Source organism: Ciconia boyciana, chromosome 1 (assembly GCF_034638445.1).
Source record: "Ciconia boyciana chromosome 1, ASM3463844v1, whole genome shotgun sequence".
Lineage (NCBI taxonomy): Eukaryota > Metazoa > Chordata > Aves > Ciconiiformes > Ciconiidae > Ciconia > Ciconia boyciana.
This window is the reverse complement of record NC_132934.1, coordinates 144,941,727-144,953,580: the sequence shown is the minus strand read 5'-3', so window position 1 is coordinate 144,953,580 and position 11,854 is coordinate 144,941,727. Positions and strand designations below refer to the sequence as shown.

General features: G+C 38.2%; 1 protein-coding gene across 2 annotated transcripts; it reads right to left on the bottom strand.

The window, feature by feature from the left end:
- Nucleotides 1-4: 4 nt before the first annotated feature.
- GTPBP6 (GTP binding protein 6 (putative)) lies at nucleotides 5-11,785 on the bottom strand. Of its 2 annotated transcripts, none has more exons than XM_072849575.1 (10): nucleotides 11,280-11,785; nucleotides 9,179-9,316; nucleotides 8,680-8,750; nucleotides 6,957-7,087; nucleotides 6,151-6,221; nucleotides 5,545-5,703; nucleotides 3,988-4,196; nucleotides 1,862-2,010; nucleotides 1,401-1,553; nucleotides 5-924 (listed from the first exon to the last, which is right to left on the bottom strand). In XM_072849575.1, the coding sequence occupies exons 1-10, from the start codon at nucleotides 11,659-11,661 to the stop codon at nucleotides 783-785; spliced, it is 1,605 nt and encodes a 534-aa protein (XP_072705676.1). In that variant the 5' UTR covers nucleotides 11,662-11,785; the 3' UTR covers nucleotides 5-782. The 2 variants fall into 2 exon arrangements, with proteins under 2 accessions (XP_072705676.1, XP_072705677.1); XM_072849576.1 differs by having other exon boundaries at nucleotides 9,179-9,305; nucleotides 11,280-11,577.
- Nucleotides 11,786-11,854: the final 69 nt, after the last annotated feature.

Sequence of the window (11,854 nt, the reverse complement as noted above, 5' to 3'; positions counted from 1 at the left end):
GTAATATGGACTGAAATAGTTTTGCTTCTACTTTCTGAGATACTGATTGTTTTACTGGTTCCCAGTAGTAATTCATAATTCAGGTAATGGATCAGGTTTTCATTTTTTTTTTCCTTTGTGAAATCATTTCTAAATCATTGCTGTACCATAAATGTTTGCTCTTTAAGAACTGACACAGCAACAGGTATTGTGGACAAATTAGTGTAGGCAAGAAAACTGTATAGGTAAAACATGTTCACAGCTAACTTTATTTATTGCTTAAATATACAAATCTATGGTTTTCTGCTTCACTGCAATAAGACATGGCAGTTACTATAAGTATGTATTAAAGCAGAATTCCTGAACCTATCTGTATTATTTATATACAGCCAACGACATTTTGTTCACTAACTTTCATTTTCCAAGGACCATCTGAGACACCTTAACTATAATAAATATTTTATTCTGCAAAATGGGGTAAAAAGCTTTATTTATATAAGAAACTTGGTACTTTTCTGAAGGTTAATTCAGATGCCATCCAGTGATTTCCATGTGTTTGACATCCACAGCTTATAGCCAACAACTGTTTTAACATTAAAAAATTAGTCCTGACAGAATGAAGCTCAAAGCTCTTATTGTTTCCAACCAGAAGTTTTCCGAAACAGTGTCCATTTCTAAAATGTGTCAAAAACATCAACTGGGGAAGAAGAATACACTCTTCAACACCCAGGCTAACAGGTCATTAACTTCATTTCACATCCTCTTAATGAGATCAGTTTCTTTTCCTAGAAAAGGATGCAGTTTCATGGCATAAAAATCTTACTGTTAGGAAAGAGGTTTTTGTATCTGCCAAAAGCAGAATTGCCGATTATCACCTTCACCCTGGCTGTGCCATCTTCAGGCTTGACTTCTACTTCCTGAACTGTTGCTTCTTTATAGAGCCAACTGTAGAAGTAAAAGCATATTAGCATCTTAAAGGTATGACATACTGCATAAAATGTGATCTTTGTTTTAGGTCAATATGTTCCAATCTAGGTATTTTAACACTTTAAAAGATGAAGTGCTTCATCACTTAACTTTTCGTTTGCTACTTGCTGTTTGGAAATAGGGTATAGTGTTTTCATGAATCTTTCAGATTTGTGTTTTTATCAGAAATCTGGCTCCAGGACCAGTGGCATGGTCTTTCAGGAAGTATGTTTTATTGTACTAGCACACAGAACTCTGTGAAGGACGCTTTCAGAAGCAGACTCCAGGGTATCTAATGGGGATATTTTTTCTCAATAGGTCAGAAAATTTTGATAATTATCCCTGTAATTCTTAACGCAGATTAAAATGACTATTATATGATTTGGAAATTTTAAGACATGCAAGACTAAGTTTCATATTTCTCCAAGTCCTTCTTACAATTCAAAATTATTTACCTTAGCTGAGGTCCCTCTAAGTTGACGTTAACTGTCAGAATCTTCTTCCCAGTTGCTGTCAAAATTTTTTTCTCGATTTCTTCTTTCAGCTCTTCTAAACCATGTCCATGTAGAGCAGAAATGGCTAAAGCATTTTCTTCAGTGGGTTTATACCTGAAAGGTAACAATTGCTAGCACATTTGCTCATGAAGATTAGGTTGTGAAAATACTCCAAGCATGGACAGTTTAACTGTGTTACTTTAAACTGCCACCTTCCTACAGAAGCCACTTCTTGTATGACTCAAGTGATTTGTTTTGTAATTAAAAGGTAATTCATTCTTTTTAAGACTATAGTTACATATGTAAAAGATTGAGAAACACTATTAAATGTGGGAAGTGTGGGAGCTCTTTTCTAGACTAAGAATTAAAAAAGCTTCCAGAACATAAGACATGTTTACGTACACTTAGCATCTTCTGCTTACCTTTCTATCAAATCCACTTTGTTATGAACTTCTACCATTGAGTCCAATAAATGGCTGGGAAGATTAAGATTCTTCAGAACTGACAGAACAGTTGCTTTCTGGAGGATGGTTTCTGGATGAGTAATATCCCTCACATGAACTATCAGATCCTAGCAAGCATCAATATACAAGACAGTTACTTAATGAAACACAGTGGTTACCAGATTGTAGAGATTTTATACTATTTTTGCATTGCTAATTCATGTAACATACTTTCCTATCCATTAGATAATACACCCGCATGTTAACACTGTAAAATGAACTACTGAAACAGTATTAAACCAATACCGGTTTTTGTACCATGATGGAAGAAAATCTGTAGCAGCTTAGTCTTTCACTTCACAGTGAGTACGAATTGCCTCCAACAACCCTGAAATAAACCCTGTCAATGAAGCTAGTTACAGAATTCAGATTTCAAATAATAACTGATCCAATTTTTCAATACCAAGGCTGTGTAACAATAAAGGCTTCAAAAATACTAGAGAAGAAAAAGAGTGAACTCTAAAAAAGTTTTAGAAAAGTAATGGATGAAGAACTGTTTCAAAAATGGGGGAAAAACCTCATGTAACTTGTAATTCTATTTTTACATTCAAAATGCAGAAGATTCTCCTTATCTTTATTCTTAGCTCCTGAGATACTATTACTGGTGCTTCACTTCACTTTATACAAAAGTTATCAGTTTCAAGTTGTCCTGGTTTCAGCTGAGATAGAGTTAATTTTCTTTATAGTGGCTGGTATGGGGCTATGTTTTGGATTTGTGCTGAAAACAGTGTTGATAATACAGAGATGTTTTAGTTGTTGCTGCACTAGTCAAGGACTTTTCAGCTTCCCATGCTCTGCCAGGTGCCCAAGAAGCTGGGAGGGGTCACAGCCAGGATAGTTGATCCAAACTGACCAAAGGGCTATTCCATACCACATGACGTCATGCTCAGTATACAAAGCTGGGGAAGAAGAAAGAAGTGGGGGACATTTGGAGTGATGGCGTTTGTCTTCCCAAGTAACCATTACGCGTGATGGAGCCCTGCTTTCCTGGAGATGGCTGAACACCTGCCTGCCCATGGGAAGTAGTGAAGGAATTCCTTGCTTTGCTTTGCTTGCGTGCGCGGCTTTTGCTTTACCTATTAAACTGTTCTTATCTCAACCCTCGAGTTTTCTTACTTTTGCTCTTCCGATTCTCTCCCCCATCCCACCGGGGGGGAGTGAGCGAGCGGCTGCGTGGTGCTTAGTTGCTGGCTGGGGCTAAACCACGACACAAGTACATACATGATCATGTTTGCCATGACAAAAACCAAGCAACCAAGTGCAATATTTGCATTCAAAATGTTTTGTCATCTTTGCTCAAGATACTGCTTCAAATTTCTGAAAATTAGTGATAAGTAAGTTTCCTGCCTTTCATTTAACACTTCAGAATAAGAGACAAACAGAATAGTTGCAGCCACCTTTTTAATGTCCTATTATTACATGGTGAAGAATCCAACCCTCAGAAGCATTCCAGTATCCAGCTACTACTGAATTTCACTACCTTTGACGATACAGGCTTTTTGTTTAAATGTCTGTGTATATGCAGCTTTACACTTTGCTGTAACACAGAAAACTAACTTTAATGAAAAAATGACTGGAAAAGCACATTTATGTTTATTACATGCTGCCTGCATCACATGACAGTCACCCACTTTTAGTGCTACAGGAAACCTTAAGTTAAAAACAGATCATTCCAGAGGCTTTATTTCATTTATAACTCTCAAGAAGGCTAGCCTCTCCTTATTCTGATGCACTGTTTAGGTTTTCATATATTTAGTCAGCAAAATCTGATTTATCTGGTTTACATATCAGGGAGAAGGACACATACACTCCAAATAAACCCTTTCTGAAATCTCTTCATATCTATATATTCTGCATAATTCAAGTGTCAGAAAATTAGTTTACGGTAAGATATTTACCTCATTATCTTAGGAGACTACTATAGTCAGCCAGATACTTCACTAAGAACAGCATGCCAATTAACTAACTTCCCCTTTTTTTAAGGGGTAAGGATTATCTAAAAGGAGATTAATTTGATTTCTCTATTTTTGTAGTCAATTACTTACTGAGTAAGCCACTTCTTCTAATGTAGCTGAAAAGGACTCAACCAGGTTATGTGGAAGATCAGTCAGAAACCCAATAGTGTCAACATAAATAACTGCCATATGCGAGGGCAGGTAGCCAGCATGGGCTGTAATATCAAGAGTGGCAAACAGCTGATCTCTGGGTTGAAGTCCTGCTTCCCCAGTCAAGGCTTTGATCAAGGTAGTTTTTCCTAATTAAAGAGAAAAAGGACAAGATTTTAATGGCTTGTTTCAAGTAGAAATGTAATTTGCAAGGCTTGGGTAAGTTGTATGATGTAACATATCTTTTCATATCTATTTCACTAATTTAAATCTAGCCTATGATTACTTATCTATATGATGTTAGGAAATCCAAAGACAGTCTTAACTTTTATAACTTGGAATTGGATTTAAGGCTATGTCTGGAAGCTATGCTGTGAAATCACAAGGTGATCAAAGATTGAACTGACCTGTGAAATGACCTACCCACATCTCTCACCTCTAAGACTATCTGAAGAGCACTGCCATGACAGCATTAGGAAGCACACACTTATGCACTCCTCAGTGCTTCTGTTGTCAAATAAAACAATTCAATATTTACTTGTTAAATCCAACAATAAACAGAAGCACTAATAATATGTAACTTATTAGGTTTATGCTTTTATTGGGTGTTTCCTCATGAACATAATACTAGAGACATTTATTTAATGAACATTGCACAGAATTTAGTCATTAAACTAAAGTGCTCAGTATATACCCTAGTTAAATTATTTCAATTGTGTACAAAATTGTAATATATGTATTTTGTTGAATCTTCAGTTTTAGAAGTATGGAAGTATGACATTTAAGAAAAACATACAGTGTAATCCAAATCTTTGAGTATATAACTGATCACAAAATTAGTGTAAGCTAAGTTTGTTTTTATAAAGAAGTTGAGTAAGAAAATGAAATGGTCTTAAGATAATGTAAACTGAAAAAAAATGTCTGGTCCAAAGTCTATTTATGCCTTGTGTATGAACTCACTTGTGTAAGCTATAAAAAAAAAGAATAGAAAAAAACTTTAGCTTTATTTAGATTCTCTTACGAACACATCGCAGAACACTATACATTAATCAATGAAAAGCTACAGTGCTTCTTAAGCACATTTCTCAGATCAACTGCCAACTCTCCTGAATTTTCCTCCTCAAGCCTTCACAGTGATCTAAACATCCATGTACTTTTCTCTACCCGTTCTGATCAAGTAAGAAAGGTTCAAATAAAAGGACACTGGCAGTACAGCAGTACAGTCTTCAGCACTATATATAAAATCTTTTTGACACAATAGGTGCTAGGCATTTCTTCAAAACATGTCTTCAAGACTGAAAAAAAAAAATCTAACTACAACAAGCAACATTTGCTTTCCTAACTATATCCTAATTGACATATATTCATTAAGTAATTTAAAAACTAATTAAAATACAAAGCCTATTCACACTGAAATGAGATTCTGGCTAGAGCTTCTAATTAAAAATTAGACAATATAAACTCTTTCGTGTTACAATTTCATGAGTTTTTGCTTACCACAATTAGTATAGCCCATTACGGAGATAATCGGAAACTCGCGTTTTTTCCGCTGAGTTCTAAGTAAAGACCTTTTTCTTCTTAGTTTCTCCAGGGCATTCCTAATTTTAAGTTCTTTTTCTTTCAACATTCGATTCTGTGTCTCCATGAATGTTTCACCTGAAAGATACAAATGAATAATTGGCAGAATAGTCTACAGGAGAAACAGTAAACCAAGTGATGCCCATTTGGAAATCAAGTGAGTTAGCACTAGGGTATATGAAGTTATAAATAAGCAACTAAAACTATGTATTCGTGCCTAAGATAGAGTCAGAGTAGTAAGTAATTATCAAAACATATGCTAAGCACTCTAGAATAACCATGTACACTTATGATAAACCCTGTGGCAGCAAATACTTTGTCCATGGCCACTTACTGAGCCAGTACAGCTAAAACTTTATTATTTAAGTTACTTTCAAAAAATTTTTGTACATTCACTTAATTAGATGCAGAGCACAAACAGTTTTTCCTCCCGGCCTCCTCCACATAAAATGAGATGCAATTAAATTTGTTTAAAAGCTATGGAGAAAAAAAATCCTCTAATTTATGAGAATATTTAGACTTTACCTGAGCCCATGATGTATCTTGATCCACCTCTCTGCTGATCTAACTGAGACACCTCATTTTTCAGATTTGACCTGGCAGTGGAGCAACAGTTAATTAGAAGTAATTTTCTTTAATCAAGCTATCCTAAAATGCCTAATAAATGTGAAGCAGTAGTGATATTCTAACAGTACAAATAAAACCACTACATGACAGAGCTCTAAATAAAACCTGCTCATGGCGAGAAGCCTGGCGAAAAAAATTAAGATTTTCCTGGCTCCTCAACTGTGGTTTGAAAAATCATGCAACTCTTAGCAAGTTGTAATGGCTATTCTGAAATTTCAGAGCGCCAAATATGTCTCCAATACATCCACACAGCTCACACCAACTTCCATGTACAAATATTTCTATGCCATGTAATGTAGAAATGTGGGAAATTCAGATACAAATTAATGCCTTTAATCTTCCTTGTTAATAGCTTCCCTTATTAAACCCATCAATATTACATATGGGATACATATATCCAATTCCTACACATTCTTGCAATCCACCTTCCGCATTAGAAAGAACCAGGACCTTTTCATGAGAAATATATTTTGTAAGATTACCTATTGAACACTTTCTGGTTTTGCTTGTCAGCACTGCAGAAGCTTAAAACAATGACATGAACGCAAATATTTCTATGCTCTCATCAATCATTGAGCATACTATGGAAGCACTGAAACAGTGTCATTTTTCTTTACAGTACAGTATTACCATTTTTGTTACTGTAAAGAAATAGTCACTAAAATACATAAATATCAGTATGTGATTTGCACAGCTTGAGGTACCTGAGAAGCGGAATTTCAGCCAACGCTATCTGAAGTTTTGCTTCTTTGGTCCGGGCATTACAACGAAAAATGTGAAGTACAACTGTGTATCTGTCAAAGACTTTCACGCCCCAGGCATCTTCTAGTTCTTTCTTTAGCCATGTAAGACAAAATAACCTAGATGATCTACTGATACTGTGGGGGACAGAAAACAATTCCCACACAGCACTACAGTTACAGTTAGCTGATGGACACTTGAACTCAGAGGATCTCAGGATTCCATTTCAATGGATGGATAACGATTATGAGCACGCAAAGGCAAAATTTGGTTCACCATGAAGAAAGGTGAAAGAGTTTAGAAGGTAGAACTGATGTCTAGGCCCATCAAATTCAGCAACAATTCTTCCGTTGCCTTTAATGGATTGTACTTTACAGCTCTTACAGCATATCTCGGAATCAAGAATCTCAGTGGTTAAGTCCTTGCAAAAAATAATTATGAAATGCTGGTATGGGAAAGGATAGGGGTGTAACATAGGAAAAGAAAAAAAGATTTCTGAAATTAAAAAAAAAATAGAGAGGAAGGCAGGTGAATTATTTCATAACCAGCTTTTCATGAAGTACTTCAAAAACCCCAACCAACCAAAAACCAAACAACCCCCCCCCCACCCTTGTTCTAATTCAGCAAAAGACACTTAAAAGTATGCAGTAGTTCTCCTCTGCCATCTCTAAAATACAGAATGTTTGTGTTTTATACAGGTTCTCAAATACTTTCTTGAATCAACACTGTTAAATTGCTCTTAAGATCTAGATTTGCAAAAAGAAAGGGGTTTTTTTTAGCAAATCTAGTACTAAAAGAACTTACACTATAAATTAGAGAATAAAAACTAGGAAATTGAAATGAAATATTTTCAACTTCCATTTCATCAACAAACTGAAGTGCTTGAGATTAACTATTTATTAGAGATATTTACCATCTCTGTTCATTTTATAATCAGGGAAAGCATTCAAAACTACCAGCAAAGCATTAACGTTTGCTTGCAGAGTTTGCATGCACTTCACACCCTGCATGACGCTGTACATGCAAAAAACCTAAAAAGTATTTATTTCAGTTTGTCTAAGCGTTTCAAAGAGCATCTATAGTGCATGCACCAGTTGTTTTACTGCCAGTGTTAAAGAAAAGTGAAGCATGCTCCTCCCCTCAATATAATCCATGCATTTAAAATACAGTTTCTTTTTAAGGGTTAGGAATGAAAGTTTAAATATTTCAAACATTCAAATAAAAGCTTGCTCTGAATTTACACCTCATATTCAAAATACCATACAGCATGCTCAGAATTATAGGAAAATAAATACATTATCCATAGAGGTATAGAAACTTGTGCATATAGCTAATCCAAAATGTTGACATTCTTCATAACAAAAGCTGTGTTACCACCTCTATTTTGTGAAAAAGACCTTGAGTAACTTTTCCAGCATTTTAAGTAGAGCCAGTGGCAAATGTGGGAGCAGAGTCTATACCAAGTGGCTATTATGCTGCTGGAAAATTTCACGCACAGGAGCCAAAAACACAAATATCAACTGGACAAATGCAATAGGAATTAAGTTTCCTTTCAACAAAACTCAGTCCAGGTGGCTTCATATATTACTATTTGCAAATTCAGAGTCATAACCGACCCTACTTCTCATAACATCAATAGCTTCCGAACAATACTGATGTAAAGAATATGATTTTATATTTAATTACCTTTGTTAGTGAAGATATTCTTTCCACATTCAAGAAGACAGCTGTCACATGAGGCAATTTTTTAATCTTTTCTAAAAGATGGATAACCATTGCAAAATACAGTGTTAAATGTCAATTCTCTTTTTAAAATATACAGAATATAAAACCATTTTGCACTGAGCAGAATGCTCATAAAATATCAAATGGCATCATATTCTTTGTTCACAGAACAGTTGTATTTGCACTAATTTAGTGCTCTATAAAACAGCTGCCTATTTCACTTATATCAGCCACATAAATGTAGGGATTAAGTTGCCTCACACATTTTCAGTGAGCATGGGCTATTTCTGTTCTGTTTTGCTTTTGTAACCTTAAAAAAATTTTGAAGTTTGTTTGCAAACCTGCATGATGGATAAGCAAAATTCTCTCTCTCTTCAGCTTTCATACCTATCCTTAAACAGTTCAGCTGCAGAAGTCTTCCATTTAGAATGATGCAGTGCTGAAAAATCTCAGTCCTTACCTGTCAAAACCTGAAAGTTTCCTTTGCCAAAAATAAACTTCTTGTCAGGATTTTTTGTAGGAATAATTATTTTATCTAAAACTGTCCAGTTCTGAAGGGTATCTACAAGAGCAATGGCTTCAGCAATCTGTAATTCAGCTTTAGGAACACAAAAAAAAAAAAAAAGAAGAAAAAAAGATTATAATATACCAACATAACTTTGCTCAAATTTTCAATAACTACAGTACACGCATGAACAGGGAAAGACTAAGCTACACTGAAATTCTACTAGGGTATTTATTTTAACCAGTAGCACAAGGAGCAAAATGTCTTACCTCTAATCAGAATAATTAAACATCTAGTTTGATGCAATTTTACCACACAAAGCATCTTTCTGCCAGAAATTACCAAGCTTTCTGCCTCATCAAGCGAAATGAGTAACTACTTGGAAAATAAATTCTGTTATTTTAGATGAGCACAAAACCACGTGATTAATTCCTTGATGTTTTGTGGCAATATTTAAAGCATTACTAATACAGCATATCCTGCTGCTAACTTCACTGGTACTTATTCATAAAGGACCTACGTTGATTTATGACTTGCTAAAACCAGTAGATTCCAATCCTGTATTCTGGTTCATTAGTCCCTTTTTTTTTTTTAAAAGAAATATTACATCTCAAAGCACTGATTTTTGAGGACTTCATGAAATCACAAAGACTACATAGGCATATCAGATCAGCAGATCCAGTTTTGATTTGCCAAATGGGAATAAGATCCTCTTTCCATAAGAGATTTGTCAAGTTTCTCTAGATAGCAAAATGTAATTGATATGTTAAATAGGTTACCTTGGTCCAAAAGGTAATATATTTTTTAAAGATAACCATGATCCTCTTTCTCCTCATATTGTTAGTGTTCCTTGTAAAATGCACAATTTCCTGTTGTACCTGTGGTGTTTCAACAATCATTCCAAAACATTTGTTCAGACTTCAGGCTCTTCATCTGGAGGGCCTAAATAAATGGAAAGGGATCACTGCTATTCTCCTCTATGTCTGGACAGAAAGGTGCCTTCATTTTTTACTTTTTTTCAGTCGTAAAAATGGGAATGCTTATGTAAATTCTGAAAAGGTTACAAACTTTATTCTGCAAAGTGACAATTTGTTATAGTTAGCAGCATGAATAAAACTAAATAATATTTAGGTTCATCGCATAATAAACTTGAATACAAGAAGGACTATGATATATAAACTGACATATATACAAAACTAACTTACAAAACGCTTAATCCTTTCTATTACAACTGTGTAGAGAAGTGTTTGGAGAAACAACATCAAGCCAAGTTCATCATATATCTTAAGTGTGCATGATTAATGTGTATGTATTAGCTAGCTACAAGGATTTCCGAGGGACATCTATGAATATCAATGCTAATTAAGGCCCTTACAAAGGAATTATTGGCAACTGCATCTCCAAGTAACTACACCAAAGCACTTCTTTAAGTCCATGGGAGGACTTAATTACACAAGACCTCATCTTCACCACACTCCCTTCTATGGATGGGAGAGTATTCCTGCTCTTCAGCCAACTTGTGGGTAAGGCTGAAAGACTCCTGCCTACCTGGCCCGGCAGGTTGAGGGCCGAAGGCTGTTCGCGTTCTGCTAACAAGGGGGAAACCTGGCCGTGTCCTCAAGCAACCTGAACACTCTACGCACCGAGCTGTTTTGCTGTCCGAGACCCAAACTCAGCGTGATTTACAAGTCAAAGCACAGGTCTGCCAACACTCACCGAGAGCGCACTGTCTTTTAAAAAGTTACCAAGTAAGAAAACACCGACCGAGACCTTTTATCTGTTCCGAGTTCGCACTTCGCTAGTTGACCCAGACAACATTTCCCAGTTTTACCGCAGTAATAACAGCTCCGCTTCGCACCACCGGCACTAAGTTCCCCAGATGTATTCCCGCGGACCCTCGAGGTCTAGAACAGGAGGGAACCGAGAAACGACGCGGGCAAGAAGAAACGGAAAGCGGCACGGCTGCCTGCCGGGACCCGCGGGGGGCTGACCGGCCCGCAGCCAGCGCGGCGGCCCGACCCCAGCCGCCGGAGCCCGCCCCGGCGCAGCCACGCACCCGTGGTGAGCGGCGACTTCTTCGGGCCCCACTTGACAGCCGGGTGCACCACAGCCACGCGCTGCGCGCCGGGCTCCAGGGCCAGCGGAGAGGGGCCCAGCAGCTCCGCCAGCTCCGCCTCATCCTCCTCCTCCTCATCATCCTCCTCCTCCTCCTCTTCTTCATCCCCGCCGGCGCCCACCACCCCCTTCCACCGCGCTCCGCCGCCCGCCCGCGGTGGCTCGCCCCTGCCCGGCGGCCGCTGGGGAGCCCGCAGGCGAATGGCGGCGCTGAGCGGGCGGGCGGACAACGGCCCGCCGCGGCAGCGGCTCGCGCCGAGAGCCGCGGCTGCCGCCCGCCGGCAGCGCAGCAGGAGCGACTGCGAGAGGCGGCCGGGCCCCATCGCGCGGCGGTTGGCAGCGCCTCGCCACCCCCTCCCCCGGGCACGGCAGCGGGGAGGGACCGTTACGGGACGCGCCCTGCCGCCCGCGCCGCTACGGAAGCCCCGAGGCACCGGCGCACCGCGAGCCTAAGCCGCCCGCCCCGCCCACCGGCGGCGGTGGCCCACGTGACAGCGATCCCCGCCTCTGATAGGC

Excerpts from the sequence above, each read along its gene's own strand:
- GTPBP6 (XM_072849575.1), bottom strand. The coding sequence starts at position 11,661 with ATGGGGCCCGGCCGCCTCTCGCAGTCGCTCCTGCTGCGCTGCCGGCGG. Across the intron at positions 7,088-8,679 it reads GAATATCTTCACTAACAAAG|AAAGAACTAGAAGATGCCTG; the intron begins GTAATTAAATAT and ends ACATGGCTAAAG. Across the intron at positions 4,197-5,544 it reads AATGGGCTATACTAATTGTG|GAAAAACTACCTTGATCAAA; the intron begins GTAAGCAAAAAC and ends CTCTTTAATTAG.